The 17,653-nt window shown below is 45.5% G+C and overlaps 1 protein-coding gene across 2 annotated transcripts in view; it reads left to right on the top strand.

Annotated features, from left to right (window-relative positions):
• Nucleotides 1-17,653, top strand: part of MICU3 (mitochondrial calcium uptake 3) — an 85,341-nt gene that overhangs the window by 5,201 nt on the left and 62,487 nt on the right. For both annotated transcript variants that reach the window (XM_020976739.2, XM_078148577.1), the window contains exon 2: nt 15,455-15,608. In XM_020976739.2, coding sequence (XP_020832398.1) covers nt 15,455-15,608 — 154 coding nt within the window. The remainder of the gene's footprint in view (nt 1-15,454; nt 15,609-17,653) is intronic.

Below are 17,653 nucleotides of genomic sequence, written 5' to 3' on the forward strand. Positions count from 1 at the left end.
TTCCCCCAACACTGGCCCTTGGGAGTCCTTGCTAGTTCATGAAACCACATATCCGAAATGTTTGCATTTTGTGATGATTTAGATTGTGTTCATCCAAGTTAGCTATTTTTAGTTCTGTACTTGAAGGAAATGTCACTCAAGTTCAAAATTCTGGTCTTTATTGCAGCACCAAATCACAGGACACAGTATTGATTTTAGCTAAGCAAGTTGTGCCAAAGTTTTTGTCAGTAAATAGTGACTCTGAACTTTTAGTCTGCTGAAAAGAGGTGTGGTAAGGTTTTATTGAGGTGCTTAGTAAAAATCTAGCCATAAAAAGTTAGGGCATTTTTCATGATAGATAAACTTTGAATGATGTGTTGGCATTCCTCAAATTTTTTTTATTTAGCTTTAAAATCCAAGGAATTGTTTAATGTGTTTAATCCAATATTTAACCTCAAGTACCCAATTAATCAGTCAGCATTTATATAAAAATTGTTAGTTTTAAAGCTTGCAAAGTGCTTTTTCTACTTAACTCATGTGATTAAGTGCCGAGTACTTTGCTAAGCCCTGAGGCTAGAAATACAAAGCATGAAGGGAACTTTAATGGCGGAGACAACAAAACTATATGTGTGTAATTATGTATTTGTACATATAAATAATTGTGTACATATATATTGTATATACAGAAGAAATAGAAAGAGGATAAATGCATGCTACACAGTGAGGACTTTAGCATATGGGGAACTAAACAAAGGTTTCATGTAGATGGCAGCCCTGGCGCTGTGTTTTGAAGGAAGAAAGGAATTCTTCACACTGGAGGTGAAGAGTGAGTTCATTCCAGGCCTGGTGGACATTCCAGGCATGCCAAGGGCCGGAGAGGACAGGTGGACTGCTCTGTGTTAGAAGCAGAAAAGGCTGGCTGGGGAGCAATATACAGAAAGGGGGAGCACTGTACAGGGAGGACAGAAAGATTAAGGGGGACCAGAATGCAAAGGGAATTTGTATTTTGTCTGAAAGCCATTAAGGAGTCACTATAACCTATTGAATAGTGGAGTGATCACATCAGATCTGCCCTTGAGGAAAATCACTTTAACAGCTGTGTGGAAGGTAGACTCAGAGTCTGCAACAAAGGTGAGACAAGAAGGTGAGTTAGAGGGCTGGGACAATGGTCTAGGTGAGAGGTGATGAGAGCTAGTGCAGTCTGTGCGAGGAGAGAGAAGGCTTCAGCAGAAGTGAAGGTAGAAGAGGTTTGGGAGCTAGATACATAGGAAGATGGAGCATGCATCTAGGACAGTGCTGAAGTTATAAAACTGGGAGACTGGAATAAAGAATAGGGATTCCTTTGCCAGAAACAGGAAAATTTGGAGGAAGGGAGTAGTTTTGGGGGAAAATAGAATAATTTCTGTTTTGCACAAGTTGAGACATCTCAGGTACATCTGGTTTGAAATGCCCAAAAGTCAGTTGGTGATGGTGCCAGACTCAAGCTCAGCAGAATGATTATGGAAATATGTATGTATTTATAGGTGTGTATACATACATATATGCATACATGTATATAAGCTGACAAGGTCACACAGAGAGTGTATAGAGAAAGAAGAAAAGAGGGCCCAGGACAGAACCGTAGGAAACATTCACCTTGGGGAGCTTGATCTAGATGAAGAACCAGTGAAGGAGATTGGCAGGTCATGTGGCAAGCCAAGCAGGAGAAGCAGGAAAGAACAATGACATGGAAGCCCAGAGAGTAGGATGTATCCAGGAGAGGGGGTCACAGTGTCACATGAAGCAGACAAATCAGAAAAGGAAAAGTACTGAGAAGGGGTCATTAGATTTGACAATGAACAGCTCATCAGTGACTTTGGAGAGCCTTTTTAATTGTGTAGAGGTCAAATTTAATTGAGTGTAGAAGTCAAAAGCTAGATTAAGAAGGATTGAGGAGTGAGTGAGAGGAAATTACAAGTGTAGACAGCTTTTTCTAGGAATTTGCCTGAGAAAGAGTAAAAAGATAAAGGATTATAGTTTGATATGATGGCCGTGTCTAGTGGTTTCTCAAAGATGGGGACAACTTGTATATCTTTGAAGGCAGCAGAGAAGAAAAGAATAGATAGATAGAGGCTAAAGACTAGCCACACCCCCAGACTACCAGCCCTGCTTCCACCCCACTGCCAAAGACATTCAGGAGTGCAACCTTTGTGAAGAAGGAGCCTGCCATCCCTGTCATCAACAGCAGCTAGGTAGGCAAGCTAGCCTAGCTGGGACAAATCACCTCCCTTTGGGTCTCAGTGGAGAGAGCCCAAGACTCTGTACCTGAGATCCCAGGAACAGCAGTTCGCCCTAACTTTCTTCTCACCAGCCCTGCCTCCTGCCCTTTCTCCCCTTGTCATTGTCTAGGGAAGCATCAATGCTAATGCAGACTCAACCTCCCACCTGCTTCTACAGGTGCTGAAGCCCCCCCCCCACCTCCTCAGCAGCCACAGCTTCTGAAGACCTACAAGAGATATTCTCACCTCCAGAGTTTTTGGCAACATCAAATAGCTCAGTATCAGAAATGGCACTTAAAGAACATTCATTACTGTCTGCTTTGCTGCTTTACCCTAAGGAATCCAGGGACTTTCCATTGGACTTGTAGCTGAATCGGCATCTATGTCTTTTCTCTCCCCATTGAATGTGATCTTGAGAGACTGGATAGATAGAATAGACAGCGTGTGAGCAAGCATTCATTAGGTGCTTACTACAGGCCAGGCACTGCACGAAGCAGGGGATAAATGTTTAAAATAAAAGTTGCAACCCTGAGAAAGCTGACATTCTCATGGGGAAAGAGAGCACATAAGGGGGGCGGGAGGGCATAAAGGGGTGTGGCTAGATGACTGGTAAGGAAGTGGTAAGAGCTGGAGAGTGAGGACTGTAGATAAGAGGGAAGGAAGCCTTGCCCGGGGCCAATCCAGAGACTCAGTGAGAGGGTTAGGCATCTCTGCAGGGGAGAGCCATTTCTAGGCTGAGAAGGCTATTGGGAAGGAGGTGAAGAATTTCCAAGACTGACAAGTGAAGTTGGGAGGAATTCTCTCTCTCTCTCTCTGTGTCTCTCTCCAGTGCTTTGTAAATGCTTAATATGTGTTTTTTTTCATTCCCTCAAAACACTAAAATAACGGTAACATATTTTTCAGAAATCAAGTGTTGGTGACACTGACAAGAACTGTAAGTGTATATAGCATCATGTAGATACACACTCTGCTCACCTGGGCTTTGTACCCTTTTTGAGGTTTTCGTGTAAATGACAAGTAAAACTTGGGTATTCTCTCTGTACTTTTCTTTTCTTTTTTTTTTGGGGGGGGCAGCAATTGGGGTTGAGTGACTTGCCCAGGGTCACACAGCTAGTGTCAAGTGTTTGGCCTGAGGTCAGATTTGAACTCAGGGCCTCCTGATTTCCAGGCCGGTGCTCTATCCACTGTGCCACCTAGCTGCCCCTCTCTGTACTTTTCAAAGCTAGCCTCCTTGGCAGTAGGAAAGACTCATAATGCAATTGGAGGATTTTTCCTCATAAAATAGCGAGATAAAATTTCTTGGATGAGATCATAAGGCTGTTGTTTCTTTCAAGTGACTCTGAACCTGGACTGCTAAGTCGAGATGAAAGCCTCTGGTGGCCTTCGCTAGAAATCCCTCTATTCTGTTTCCATTTGTCAAGGGACTTGGACTCTCATAACTCTGGATCTAAAACAAGAAAGTCTCATTTGGGGGGGTAGGTTTGACGATGGCAGCAACCCTGCACAATGAGGTACTTCTGGTTAGCAAGCTGACCTACTTCAGGATGTCAAGTTGGAGCCTGCATGGAATGTTTGGGCTGTCAGTACAGGTGCAGGCTCCTGTACCCTCCGTGTGGACTTGCTTTAGCTATGCTGCTCTTAAATAAAGGATGTTGTAGATGCGGTGTTGGAGTGGATAGAAAGTGGAGTCAAGGAGACCTGGGTTCAGGTCCTGCCTAGCCTCAAGGGCCTGCTAGCTATGCAGCCCTAGGCAAATCACTTTACCTCTAAATGCTCCGGGCAACTTGCTTGCTGTGGAGTGTTGTACTGAAGTCACCCCTGCAGTGGGACAATGAGTTTCCTCCTCTAGGGGTTCCCTGTGAAGTCACAGGTCCAGCCCCCATCACCAAAGTCAGCTCATATGTGACATACAGTAAGTGCTCAGCACTAGGCCCTCTCCAGCTGTCCTGATTTGCATCTCATTGCTGGACCCAGATGGCTCCAGAGGAGACTTTGCACAGCTCTGCCTCACTTCGATCCAGTTCATTTGCAAGTCAAGACATCACCTTCCTGACTTCACTGGTCCTCTTTGAGAATGAAGGATAAACAACAAAGCAGGATTAGAACTCCAACTTCCTGACTCCAAGTTGAGTACTATCCACTGAGCCCTGTGCAGTCTCCCAACCCCTCTCCCATCCTATATAACAAACAATAGTTTTAAAGAAAAAATAAAAGGAAGAGAAAAAAAATCAGCAAAACTGACTAATACATTGAGGAAATCTGAAAATCCGCAGCCATGCCCCCCACTCCCCAGCAGTGTCTCAGATCTCTTCTTGGGGCCTTTGGGGCTTCTTTGTAGCAACCACTTCTGATTACTCTGTAGACACTGTTCTTTCCATTTACTTTGTTGTATTCCTTGTGTCCATTGTTTTCTGGGCTGTGCCAGTCACTGCTAGAGAGAGCTCTTCATGCACACTTCTTAATCTGGCTTCTGAACTTGTTTTGTATATCTTAATAACTTTTCAGCAGGCAAGGATTCTTAAAGGATCCTGCAAGAGACTGAGAATGCAGCTAGGGTTTATATGGAAAAGAGCATGGGAAAGAAACGCCAGGAACACTGATGAGGTAATGCAAAGGTGCAGGTGTCTTTGGGAGCTATGAATGGGAAAATACAGGGAGTATACTGGACAGGAAAGGGAATGGATCTTTGAAGTCTGGCAAGAGGAAGAGTTCTTGGGCCAGTCAAGGACACCCCTCTCCCTCTGTCTTCATGAGAAAATGCTCTGCAACAGAGGAAAGCTTTCTCACAATTAAAAAAATTGGAAGGCTTCCAGATATATGATCTGGGGGCTGGGGCCTGAGAAGCCCAGATGAGGGTCGTGCTGAGGCCCATGTATGAATAACTGCTAGGCACAGTGTCCTTGGGCTGGGGAGTGGTTGTCAGAGACAGTGTTTCTGGGACTTGGAAGAAATTGGGGTCCAAGTACAAGCACAAGCACCCAAGCACCCCATCACCCACTACTCTTGCCTCAATGGCACCTCTCCGTCCTGTTTCTTTCCCTACTGTCACAGTCACCACCTCTTCCCACGGCCTTCTCAGCACCTTCCCCAAATCAAAGACCACCAAAGGGGGCCACGCTATAAACTAGCTTTTACATCAGGCATAAAGATTTGCAGAGCACTGCACAAATATCTCCTCTCATCCTCCCAACAGCCCTGGGAGGCCCATAGTGATTGAGTGACTTGTAGTTAGCTCAAGTCTGAAGCAGGATTTGAATTCTGTTCCTCCAGACTTCAGGCCCAGTCCTCCAAGCCTCTGTCCACTGTGACCCCCTGGATAGATACAGGGGATTTATTCCTGACAAAGCAATCTATGGACATGCCAGAGATGGTGGCTGTCATTAGGGGTTGGTCTTGGCCCTGGCAGACTTGTAGTCTGCTTCTGTTCAAGTGATGATGGGGTTTTGTTCCTTTTTTGTCTATTACATTAAACAGGTAAAATGCCTTCACACTCGATGTCCCCCAGTCCTGGAAGCACATCCATATTCTCTGTGGTCTCTTAGAGGCCCTTGTTTCCTACTGTCCTCAGCTAAGATGCCCAAAGCCCTCACTTCCCCACCTGGGCACTTGTGTGCCCACCTCCTCACCAAATGACCATGTATTGTTTCTTGTATATGTTTGTGTAAGTCCATGTCATCTCCTTAACCGAATATCAGCTTCTTGAGAGCAAGGGCTGTTTCATGCTTGTCTGTGTCCCCAGTACCTGGCTCAATGCCTGCTTGGCCTATGGTAGGCACTTCATAAATTTTTGGTAACTTTTCCGGAGTGATATCCCCTGTCTTATGTAGAACACTGTTAAGCCCTACATTAATCTCTACTCACTCACACAGGTTAACCCAGTCTCATTTTTGTTCAGCCGTTTTTCGGTTATGTGCTACTGTTCATGATCCCTTTTGGCAGTTTTCTTGGCGAAGAGGCTGGAATGGTTTGCCATTGCCTTCTCCAGCTCATTTGACAGATGAGGAAACTGAGGTAAATGAGGTTAAATGACTTGCCCAGGGTCACCCAGCTAGTAAGTGTCTGAGGCCAGATTTCCTGACTCTAGGCCCGGCGCTCTATCCACTGCACCACCTAGCTGCCCTAACTCAGTTTCATATGAATTAGTAATTATCTAAAGCGAACACTTAGGTGGCAGAAGCAGAAGAACCATCTTGTGATTCAAGCTTTTAAAGAGTTTTTGCTTTTAATGGTGTTCAGTGAATTTCTGGGGTGGGGACAGGGGGATTATTTTAGCATCTTTTCTAGAGGTGTCTCATTCAGCCTCACGAGAAATCTGACCTCAGCCCTTTGTTTACCCTATGATGTAACATGTAGCTTACCTAGGAGCCACATCAACCATACAAGACCGACTTTATTCTTTGTGTTTAAACGTGTTGAGCTGGTTTAAATTTGAGAACATTAGTTCCCAGAGGTTTCCTGTAATTGTTGTGCACCGATAAAGAATTAAATCATTTTATTTCCTGAAACATAAACTAGCTCATAATAAAGCAAAATCTATACAAGCTAACTTCTGAAGACTACACTTAGAGTATTTGCCCTATAAAATGAAAAGCCAGACTCATTGAAGATGATCTGTATACTACACAGTATTTCTAGACATATTTTCTCTCCCTTTCTACTTGAGCTTTTAAAAAAACTCCATTGTATTATTGTATTAATTAGTTACTATTATGTAAATTAGGCAAATTATGCTCACTTGAATGCTCTGTATTCTGTGGGAAAAGTAAATGCCCTCTAGGAGAGACCTGTTCTGATCCCTCCTGGGGATGTGGACAAGAATGATCATGAGTTCTCAGGAGCTTTCCTAACTGAGGTCAAGTTCCCTTGGCCTCTATCCAGCTGGAAAGGCCTCTATTGAAGGCCTGGTGAGAGGTGTGCCCCTCATCAGAGGACCAGCCTAGGTGATGAATTTTTGTGGCCATAGCAAGTCATAGAGATCATGTAATGCATGAAGACACTGATGTGTTTATGGAGGGAGTAGGCCAATTCATGAAATCAAGTCTTTTGAAGTAACCAAGCTCTTGGGTTTTATCTGATATTGATTATCTGTTTTGTTGGGCGTCTTTTGGTAAGGCAATCGGGGTTAAGTGACTTGCCCAGGGTCACACAGCTAGTAAGTGTCAAGTGTCTGAGGCCAGATTTGAACTCAGGTCTTCCTGACTCCAGAGCCAGAGCTCTATCCACTACACCACCTAGCTACCCTTGATTATCTATTTGTTGATCATTCAGATGTTGATAGAGATCCATCCATGTATCACTTCTGCATTCTACTTGGCTTTTGAGAATTTCATTACTCATTTTACTTTCAAAAAATTATGGAGAAAGACAAGAAAAGGAAATGAAATTTCAGTTAGCCTATTTTACCTGCTAAGATAAAGACTTGACTTTACTTCAAAGACTGTCCCAAAATGACAGAGAAAGGCTGCTGAACACTTGAAGCTATGGAGTAAGTTTGAGGTGCTTCCAGTTCAAGGTGGAACTGAGCCCTCTGAGGAGGAAGAAGCAGCTGCCCCTGCTCCCTAAAATGATGATGCTAGCAAGAGAGAGAATGCCCAAGCCTGGTCCCAGGATGATGAGATGGACGCCATGGTACTGACTTACCAGGAGCACTGAGGCAGCATGCTTCCTTCTAGGAACAAGTTCCTGAAAAATGATGGAGACCTTTCCAAGATTCATCAGACCTGAACCATGGCTTTCCACTTCCCACTTCTCATTCTACCACAGGGAACCAAGGAAGCTTTTCTAGGGATTATGAAATTGGAGGCCCTGGTACCATAGGTGGTGTTTTCATACCTCTTGCCAAGTGAAGGTTTAAAAAATAAAAATATGGGAAGTCAGCCTCTGGTGCAGGAAATGGTGTCAGAGTGACCTGGGCCAGGAGTAGATTGTATGTAATGAGAACTAGAAAGAATCCCTTTGACTTCCTTCTTAGATCCCACCCAAAGCTCTTCTGTAGGATCACAGTATCTCAGAGGCCAGCTTTTCCAGCCCGTTCATAAATAAGGTTCAGCATGGCCAACGAGTCATCTTCCGCCTTAGGGAAACCCACAACTTCCTGAGATAACCTGAGGGTGCTGTAGGTAGGAAGGTTTTCCTTCCTGAACTACTTGGGAGGGTCTATGATCTCATTAGTACTCTGTTAATGCAGATTGCAACCCTCCCACAACTTTCCCATCTACCTCTTTGCAAATTTTGTCTCTTCTTCATTGTGCCCTTTGGAACTTCTCAGGAGGTCTAGCCCCTGTTCTCCATGGCAGATTTCCCAGTGCTTCCAAGCAGACATCATGTCTGTGCCCCATCCCGAATCTTCTCATTGCCAGGGTATTTCCAGTCCCCACTTGGCCTTAGGTGGCACAGTCTCAAAGCCTCTCTTGTGCACATTGCCTAGGTAGTCACTATCCTCCCTAAAAATGAAGACACTGGAGAGGGGTGTGGTGACAAGGCTGAGCACAACAGGCCCCATCATCTTGGGTGTCATTGACACCATGCCTAGGATCCCATTAGCAGTTTGGGTTTTGTCTGCTATGCCCCACTAATGACTTGGATTGCACTGGCCGCTAATGGTAAACCTTAGGCCAAAGACCACAGTGAGTAGCAAGCAGGAACTGAGTGGCACAGTGACTGACACTTGTCAGGGAGACTAGCAGTGCTCCCCCTCTTGGCCCCAGCTGGCCTTACATAGATGGTGTAACCATGTGGATTAGAAATGTTTATGCAAGGAGGTGGGCATGACTTCATAGGTGGCCCCCCAATAAAAGGGACTCTCTGAGGTCAGAGACTTTTCATGGTCATCCTTGTGTTCCCAGAGCCCGGCACATTGAGGGGTCCAGGAGTTTGGACCCATGATTCCATCATACAGGAACCTTCAAGATGGAACCATAGATCCAGCAGGTTTGGCCAACCTAGACAGACTTGGAGGCTTGGAGTCCCCTCTGGTCACTGTTGTCCCAGAACTAGCCTGGCTAAGTTTGGAGAAGCTCCTTGTTCTCTGGCCTGCAGGCTAGTGGGATTTGCAAACACAGTAACTCCCAAATAGCATCTGCTAAGTAGATTTGGGTTCTGTGTCAACTGAGGGAGTAACTGCCTGGCAAAAGCAAAGATCCTTTTAAAAATATCAAACTATAAATACATGCTGCATTAATCATTTTATAGTTCATAGTTTTTTTATGGTTTTTAGTTTTATAGGTTTTTTTTTTCACCATCACGTTAGCCTTCTCTCCATAATTGTAGGTTGGTGAATTTATATTGTGTATCAACCCAGGTTGTATCATTTGACCAGACAGTACATTTTACTTGCAAAAGTATTTTTTTCAAAAAGTGGTGGAGTTTGGGGCAAGGGAGAGAAATGTACATGAAATTAACTTTTGAAACATACATTGGATTTGGGTGAGAAAATGATAGGACTTTGAGTCCAACCAACTTTATTTGAAATATCGTAGTATGCAAAGTAGGTCAGCCGGTGAATACAGGTGTGCTAGTATTAGTTTGACATTTGTAACATAAGGATAATACCACTAATCAGAGGTTCGTGACACTTTGCCCGAGGGAAATGGGGATGCTCAGTTTGTAAAAGGCACAGGGTGTTAACATGATACAAGATCGTTGTAATTTGCAGGCAAGAAAGATATCCAAGAGGATTAGTGAACTGAAGTTTGGATATCCTCCACCTCCCCTTTATTTGTTAGCTGGCTTGGGGTTTTTCCCTGAACATTCATAATGGTGATATTAAAACTTCAAAAGGTTTAAATTTAAAGAAACTCTGCAAAGTTCAAAAGTGAAGTCTACCATTTCTTATGACACTGTGGCCTTCTCCTGGCCTGAGACTTGCTCCTTCCTTACCTTTAATGTTCTGGTAGATCTAGTATCCTTGATTGAATTCATAGGTTCAACTTTTTATACATTGAAAGGTTTAACAAGGTCAGATTTAACAATCACCCTGGAGTATAAGAGATCTGGCTTCAAGTTGGGTTGAAGATAAGGGCTTAGGCTTAAGGTTGGTGTTGATGGAAAGGAAAGACCTATGTAAGGGGCAGCTTAAAGGGTAGAGTACTGAGCCTAGAGTCAGGAATACTCATTTTCCTGAGTTCAAATCTGGCCTCAGACATGTACTAGCTGTGTGACCCTGGGTAAGTCATTTAACCCTGTTTGCCTCAATTTCCTCATCTGTAAAATTAGCTGGAGAAAGAAATGGCAAACCCCTCCAATATCTCTGCCAAGAAAACCCCAAAGGGGGTCACGAAGAGTCAGACTAAACTGAAAAATTACTAAAGCCCTTTACCATCCTGGATACCCTTTCCTATGTACTCTCTAGTTTATGATTATAATGCCCAGAACAACTCAGATGAGGCGGGTGGAGAGAAAGGCCTGTGCTGCTGTTGCATATAGGGAGGGAGGTCTGACTCCTGATTGGCTAAGAGAATGCTGAACACAATGATGTCACCCGTCGATGAGGCAGAGGGTGTCTATGCCAAGCATGTGAAGGTTTCCCCCCAGTGGAATGGGCGAATGAGGAACAGTTTGTTCGGATAGGCAGGAAGGCAGCTGAAGCAGGTGCTGTGGAGCGCCCAGAGCTTGGTGAGGCATCGATGACACCGAGGTCATCCCCTGCATCCTGGACTGTTGCTGGTTGTCTTGACTTTTGTCTCATCGCTGAACTCTGAGAGAGTTGAGAATGATGATTTGGCACAAGTCTGCCTCACCTCAGTCTAATTTATGGCGAGTCAGAAGACATCAGCCGTGCCGTTTTACATTTTTACACCTCAAAGAGGCAGGTGATGAAGCAGCAGGTGCAGATACACTGGGAGCTGTAGTCACAACCCTGCAGCCCAGGCCATAGGGACATCGGGTATCTGAGCAGCCTTTCTTTTCTTTTGCCTCTGATGTACCTTTTATTTTTTTCTTTTCTTATTAATTTATTTACTTTAGTTTTCAACATTCACTTCCACAAGATTTTGAGTTCCAAATTTTCTCCCCTTACCCTAAAATGGCATGCATTCTGAATACCCCCTCCCCTAATCTGCCCTCCCTTCTATCACACCCCCCCCTTCTCTTATCCCCCTTCCCATTCTTTTTTCACTGCAGGGCAGGATAGATTTCTATGCCCCATTGCCTGTATACTTTATTTCCCAGTTGCATGTAAAAAAATTTTTTTAACATTTGTTTTTAAAACTTTGGGTTCCAAATTCTCTCCCTTTCTTCCTCCCCACCCACCCTCATTGAGAAGGCCAGCAACTTGATATAGTGAGCAGCCTTTTTAAAGGACCAAACTGCTCACCTCCTGGAATGAGGAAGGGGCTAAAAAAGGTGCCCCAAAAATTGTCTGCTTCACCCAACACTGGCCTTGCTAGGTAAAAATGGTAGAGTGGTATGTGTGATGTCTTTTCACTCACTCATAAATTGGATTGAAATGAAGCAGAGTTGTACAAAGTCATTGGCTCCACAGGCCTGCTTCAGCTGCCTCCATGGCTGTTGGACTAAATTGTTCTCATACTCCCATTCTGCTGGGGGAAGTCTCCCCATGCTTGGGGTAGATACTCCCTAGCCCACCAATGGGTTTGAGACCCCTCTGTTAGCCTCAACCTGGCTTAGCCCGTCTGCCAAGATGGTTTATAGGGGTGTGGCCACTTCACGTGCTCCAGCTTCCTGGAGCCTCAGGGGAGAGTGGGGTGACATGTGGACACCAACAGTAGAAGAGCAGCCCTCCCAGCAGAGGGGCTGGTCCTCCCTGAACACACCCTGCACCCAAGGAATAAATGAAGGAGTGAGTAGATAGAATGAGCGTGTGCCTGAATTCCAGCAGCAGCAGCCTCTTTCTCTTGTTCTGTCCTAAGCACTGATGACAAATCCACCTCCCCAAAGTGCTGCGGACGTCCTATCATCCTCCTGCTTCAGGGCCACCTGGCCTCTAGCTGGGGCCTGTCAGGGGATCCCCTGCTCAGGGCCACCATGTGCTACTCTCTCGTTGTCCTGGGCATGACTCTCAGCTTCTCTTCTTTGGACACCCTCGCGTTCCATGGCTACTGCCAGACACCATCACCAGCCCAACACTAGTGGGAGGATAAAAAGACAGGCCTTTGTTCCAGCCAGAAATCTGGTGTCATAACAAGAATTGTGCAATTTCCTGGGGGAGAGCCAGCTAGCTTTCTTTGGCCTGTTTCTGTATCTTATCACACACCTTCAAGTGTACCCTACTAGTGCGCACGCCACCTAGCCATTTAAGCTGCTTCATGCCATCCCCCTGCTCCCACTGCTCTCCAGTGCTTTCTCACCAACCTTCCTGTGACAAACCTAAGACCCAGCCAAATTCACTTCCTCCAGGAAGCCTTCAGGTCACTTTGCTGTCCCTCTGAACATCAGCCACATGTATCACCCTAATGGTTGTCTTTTGCTTCCTCCGGTCTCCTGAACTGGCCTCTGTGCTCCTGGAGGAGCATCAATAGACTCTGTTGCCCTTAAAACAGCGCCTACAACATAGTGGTGTTTAATAAATGCTCGTTAACTGGCCTATTGACCTACTGACAAATGATTAGGGCACAGATTTTGTGGAAATGAATGCAAAAGTAAGTCAGAACCTTTGGCATTACCCACTTCTCCTGCTTACCTGCTTGAAACTGAAGAGAGCTATTCGCCTGTCCTGCATATGTCCAAAGGGTGAAGCATTTGCCTACACATATAACATGGAAGAACCTGTAAGCATGCCAAACGAAGTACTGAGAGCTCCTCTCAGTGATAACAGCAGTCAGTCAAGCAGCCCTGTATTAATTATGCACTCCCTGTGTTCTAGGCCCTCTGGCACATAAGCTTTGTTGGGGTTAATGGGCAGTGTGGTCCTAGGTGTCATCTCACTAATGTGGGTCACCTCAGGGAGTCTCTGAAGTCAGCTGGGGCCTATGTTTCGTGCTGGAATTCTCTCACACCAGGTCTGGCCAGCAGCAGCCCGAAGCTAGTGGGTCAGCCGTGGCATTAGCAGTGGCACAGGCCCTCAGCAACTGCAGTGCTAAATGTGAGCTCAGCTAGAATTACAGGCAAGCTCAATGCCAGACCTCCTGGCCCTCATCTTGTAACTAGCCCCAACAATGGCTTTTGTGGTTATGCTTTCTCCCACGAGGTTCCTGAGGCCTACCCAAGGCTCATCTCAGCCCCATTCAATCAAGAATAGGGTCTTGGTGCCTTTAATGGAAGGGAAAAAACTACCTGTCTCCCATTAGCCTCCTACTTGAGCTCTGACCACTTGAGCTCTGTTCCTTTAGTTACAAAAGAAACTTTCCCTCCCAATTCCCACCACTGTTCTCATGAACCGAACACAATTGATAGCCATCAAAATTTTATTGGAGAACAATTGGGATAGCAAAGGCATTTGAAAGGGTTACAATTGGGGCCACCTGAGTGGCGGCTTCTGAAGGGCAGCCGGAAGGACAGGTTTTGTCTGTCCATCTGTGTGTCTCTTTCTCTTTATCTCTCTGTCTTTCTGTCCATCTCTGTTTTCCTTCCCCTAATGGGGAAAAGAAGGAAAGAAGCCCAGAAGAGAGCACCCCATGGTTGACCTAGGAATGCACGGCTGGTAGGTAAATTCCTTTAGTGGGCAGAGAAGCCTGGGCCTACCAGGTAGCCCAGGCATCATCTCTGTCTGCCATCCCTTTAGCTCCCACTTCCCAGCATCCCCATTCATTACCAACCTTCCAGCTTAGTTCTAAGGGTCCCAGAGGGGGTGCCAGAAAAAGGGGCATCTCTCTGGCCCTCCAGCCCTCATTGCTTTGGGAAGGAGATCACATTCTTCTCCTCTTTCTCTTTCCCAGTCCTCGCTTCACAGGTCACTTTCTGTGGCCTCTGGGCAAGTCTATTTGGTTGCCACATGTAACCAGGGTGTTATCTCTGGTAACAGTCACTGACTGGGAAGCCAGGAAGCAGGAGTGAGTGGTATCTATCTGTAATGAAGCAGTTTGTGAGTATTTGAAATGAGCTCTTTTTAGTGAAAATGTTCTGCTTTTCAAGCACACTGAATATTTTCAAATCACTTGGATACTGTTCTGTGACTTACTATGCCTGGTACACATGAAAAGTGGCATAACTAATTCCATTGGAACCCTACTGTGATCCCTTGCCATGGCACTGAGATGACCCTGGGCTCTGGAAAGCTATGCCAGGGTAGCGCAAGCTCTAGTAAAATTGGGAAGGTCTTGAGCTCAGCCCAGTGACACATTGGTCAGGGTTCTTGGAGAGGTCAGGGAAGAGCTAGAGCTGATGGAATCATGGCATCTACAAGCATCAGAGTAAGCATGTTATCATTGGTGTCCAAAAAGACATGTCAGTGTACCCCCCGGGATCATTTGTGTACAATCTGCAGACAAAATATGTGTACGGAAAAAAAAGCAACCCCTTTTGAAGTTTTTGTTCAGTGGAGAATGGAGAATAACTAGCAAGTTATTATAAGTTCACTTTTCCAGATGGATGATTATTTTTCTGGCTGTAATAATGAGGTAGCTCACATTTATGTAAAGGTTTGTAGTTTTCAGAGAGCCTTCGTGAATTTTACATCCTTTGAATCTCACAGTGCCCTCCCAATGTAGGTCTGATCAGCCTTGTTTTAGAGATGACCAAATGAAGGATTTTGAGGCAGGCCTTCTCATTCTCCCTTTTCTGCTTCTTTTCCAATGCACCCTGGATGTCTTAAGAGAATCTGTTTTGGAGAAATAATAAATTAATTTTTCTAACATTGGGACAGAGGTTATAGAATCTCTCACTCTAGTTTCTGTTTATGGAAATCATTTTAAAGTTTAGTTGAAGGAAATAACAGTAAAACGATGGTAGAAAAATGTTGACACTGGTGCTCATCAAACAGGGAAGCATGCTTCTGGCTTTGATCTCACTGCAAAAACAGGACCATCTACTAATTCTGTCCAGAGTTAACTCGTCACAACATCTGCGATTACCTGTTATTAACTAGAGGACTCCTCACACGGCCGAATTAACACTTTGTTTCTGCTTTGTCTCTGCCAGTAACCGACTGTGTGACCACAGATACACGGTCACTGCATAGCCGCCCACCTCTTACATCTCCACACCCAGCTCTCCTGTTTTGTTTCTTCCCACACTTCATTCCCTGCTTAATTCAGTCTAATGTAGTAATCTTTTCAGTGAAAAGCTCTCAGAAAACAACCGAGTCTCTCTCCCTTTTGCAGGTCGCTGCTGGTAAAGCAGATTTGGAAGACTTGGATGTCTTTGCCACTTCTCGGGAGAGACGGTTTCGTTTATTTGCTTCTTTAGAATGTGAAGGACAATTATTCATGACTCCACGCGATTTCATTCTGGCTGTTACAACTGATGAGCCCAAACGTAAGTGCAATTTTAAAAATCAGTTGAACTGCTTGGTTAGCTTTTCTTCTTTGCAGTTTTACAAAGCCAGGCCGGGGAACCCCATGCTGTAGTGGCCAAAGGCCTAAAGTCCAGTGACTAGGCTTCGAGACTTGGCTGTGCCTCTCCAGCTGAGGCATCTGAGGCTCAGAGAGGGGGTGCCCTGGCCAAAGTCACACAGGATTCCAACGTAGGCCTTTCCTATTGCAAGTACAATGGAGTCTCCCGTTATAGTCTACCTCCCTGCTCCCACTTTCCTCCCTTGTAAAATGAGAAGAGTGAGATCTACTTCATTACTTGCCTCACTGGGGTCTTGTAAAGAAAGCATCTGACCAGCCTTAAAGTGGCCTACAAATGTCCGTTACAGGTATTTCCATATTTTGTAAGCAGGGCCACCTCCCTCCCTGCTTTAGCAGGTCTCAGGTTTCTTGGCTTGGGTTTTCCTACCAGTGATTATGATAGCAGGTCACCCCCTCCATGAGTGCACAGAGGAGCTGCCCTCCCCCTCCAGCCCCCACTCACTGAAGGCTGGTACCTCTTGGGCTTGTTATATTCCCAGGGGCCCCTTAGTGGTCTTCCAAAGAAAGCTCTTAGCTTGTGCCCCCATCCCCCCAAGGCTGGGGTGAGGTGTTTATTGGAAATGAGCTGGCACTTAATGTGACTCCACCGGCCCTCCTTGCCACCCACAATTCTAGCTCCTTGGGGACAGTGGTGTTCTAAGATGCATACCCAGAGAACAGAGCCAGGAGAACTTTTGCCCAGAAGGAGGTGTCTAGAATACAAAAAGCACCAGGCAGGCTTCCAGCTGCCAGCCAGGGGTCTCCCTTCAAGTCTGGGCCTTCCATACTGTCCATCTGCAACACTGTCCCGAGAGCATGTGCTCAGACACTTCCCAAGTCAGTGAGCATTGCTGGCCTCAGCCTTCCGTCCAGCCTTGCGGCCCCTCCCACGGATCCTGCTGGGCTAATCTCTCTTGAATAAGAATCGTGGATATCTTTGCTTAGGGCCTGCAATGTTCTGGGCCCTGGAGCTGTCCAGTCACAGAACTAGAATAGAAAAGGGCCTCCAAGCCCTTCCAGCAACCCCCTTGATTTTACAGATGAAGAAACTGAGTCCCAGAGAGGTTCAGGGACTTGCCCAAGGTCATCCAGGTAGTATCTGAGCCAGGATTTGAACGCAGGTCCTGTATCTTCAAGGTCAGCAGTCTATCCATGACCCTCCTCCTTAGTACAAGATGGTCTATGAACAGGAACATGAGGAAGGCCTCACCACTGATGAGGAATGCTCTTCCTCTTGTCCCTGCATAAGGAAGGCATCTTTCCTGATCGTAGTGAGTGACTTTGGGGAGCATGGCCTCCCTCCCTGTGCCATGCCTGGACCCACTCATGTCTCAGCTGTGTGGAAGGATCCTGTGGGATCTGTCCTGGTGCACAAGGATCTCTTTGTGGAGGGCAGCCCTCAAAGCTGTGTTTGGTCTATTGACCCAAGGGGAGTGTTTTTATGTTAACAAATGAGCATGAGTAGGATTTTGTATTCTCTGCACTTTTCGGTCAGTTGTTGGATTGTAAATTTGTAATCTACAGTACAGAACTCTTTATAAAAATCTACTTGTTTCCTTCTCATATTTTCATCAAAGATACTCTCAATATGCATTATTCTTAAAAAGATTTTTTAAAAGGTATTGTGGAAAGAAGGCAGAGGGAAACATTCTGGCCAAATTCAATGTCCTCCTCCCCCGCCACCTGAGAAACAGTCGGAAATACAGCAAGTGGTACAGAAGATGAACAGTTAAGAAAGAAAAGTGAAAAAAAATCCTACCCCGAGATCTTCAGCCAAGGCCTGCAAGATAGGCCTCTCCCAGCTCCCTATGTGCCAGCTGCCTCACAGCTTGTACAGATGCCTCTTCAGAAACACCAGGGAAGAAGGGAAGAAAGAAGCATTTATTAAGTGCCTACTGTATGCCAGGAGCTGTCCCCAGTTCTTTACAATTATTATATCATTTGATCCTCACAACCTGGAAGGTAAAT

Source organism: Phascolarctos cinereus, unplaced genomic scaffold, assembly GCF_003287225.1.
Source record: "Phascolarctos cinereus isolate Bilbo 61053 unplaced genomic scaffold, phaCin_HiC Scaffold_9;HRSCAF=440, whole genome shotgun sequence".
Lineage (NCBI taxonomy): Eukaryota > Metazoa > Chordata > Mammalia > Diprotodontia > Phascolarctidae > Phascolarctos > Phascolarctos cinereus.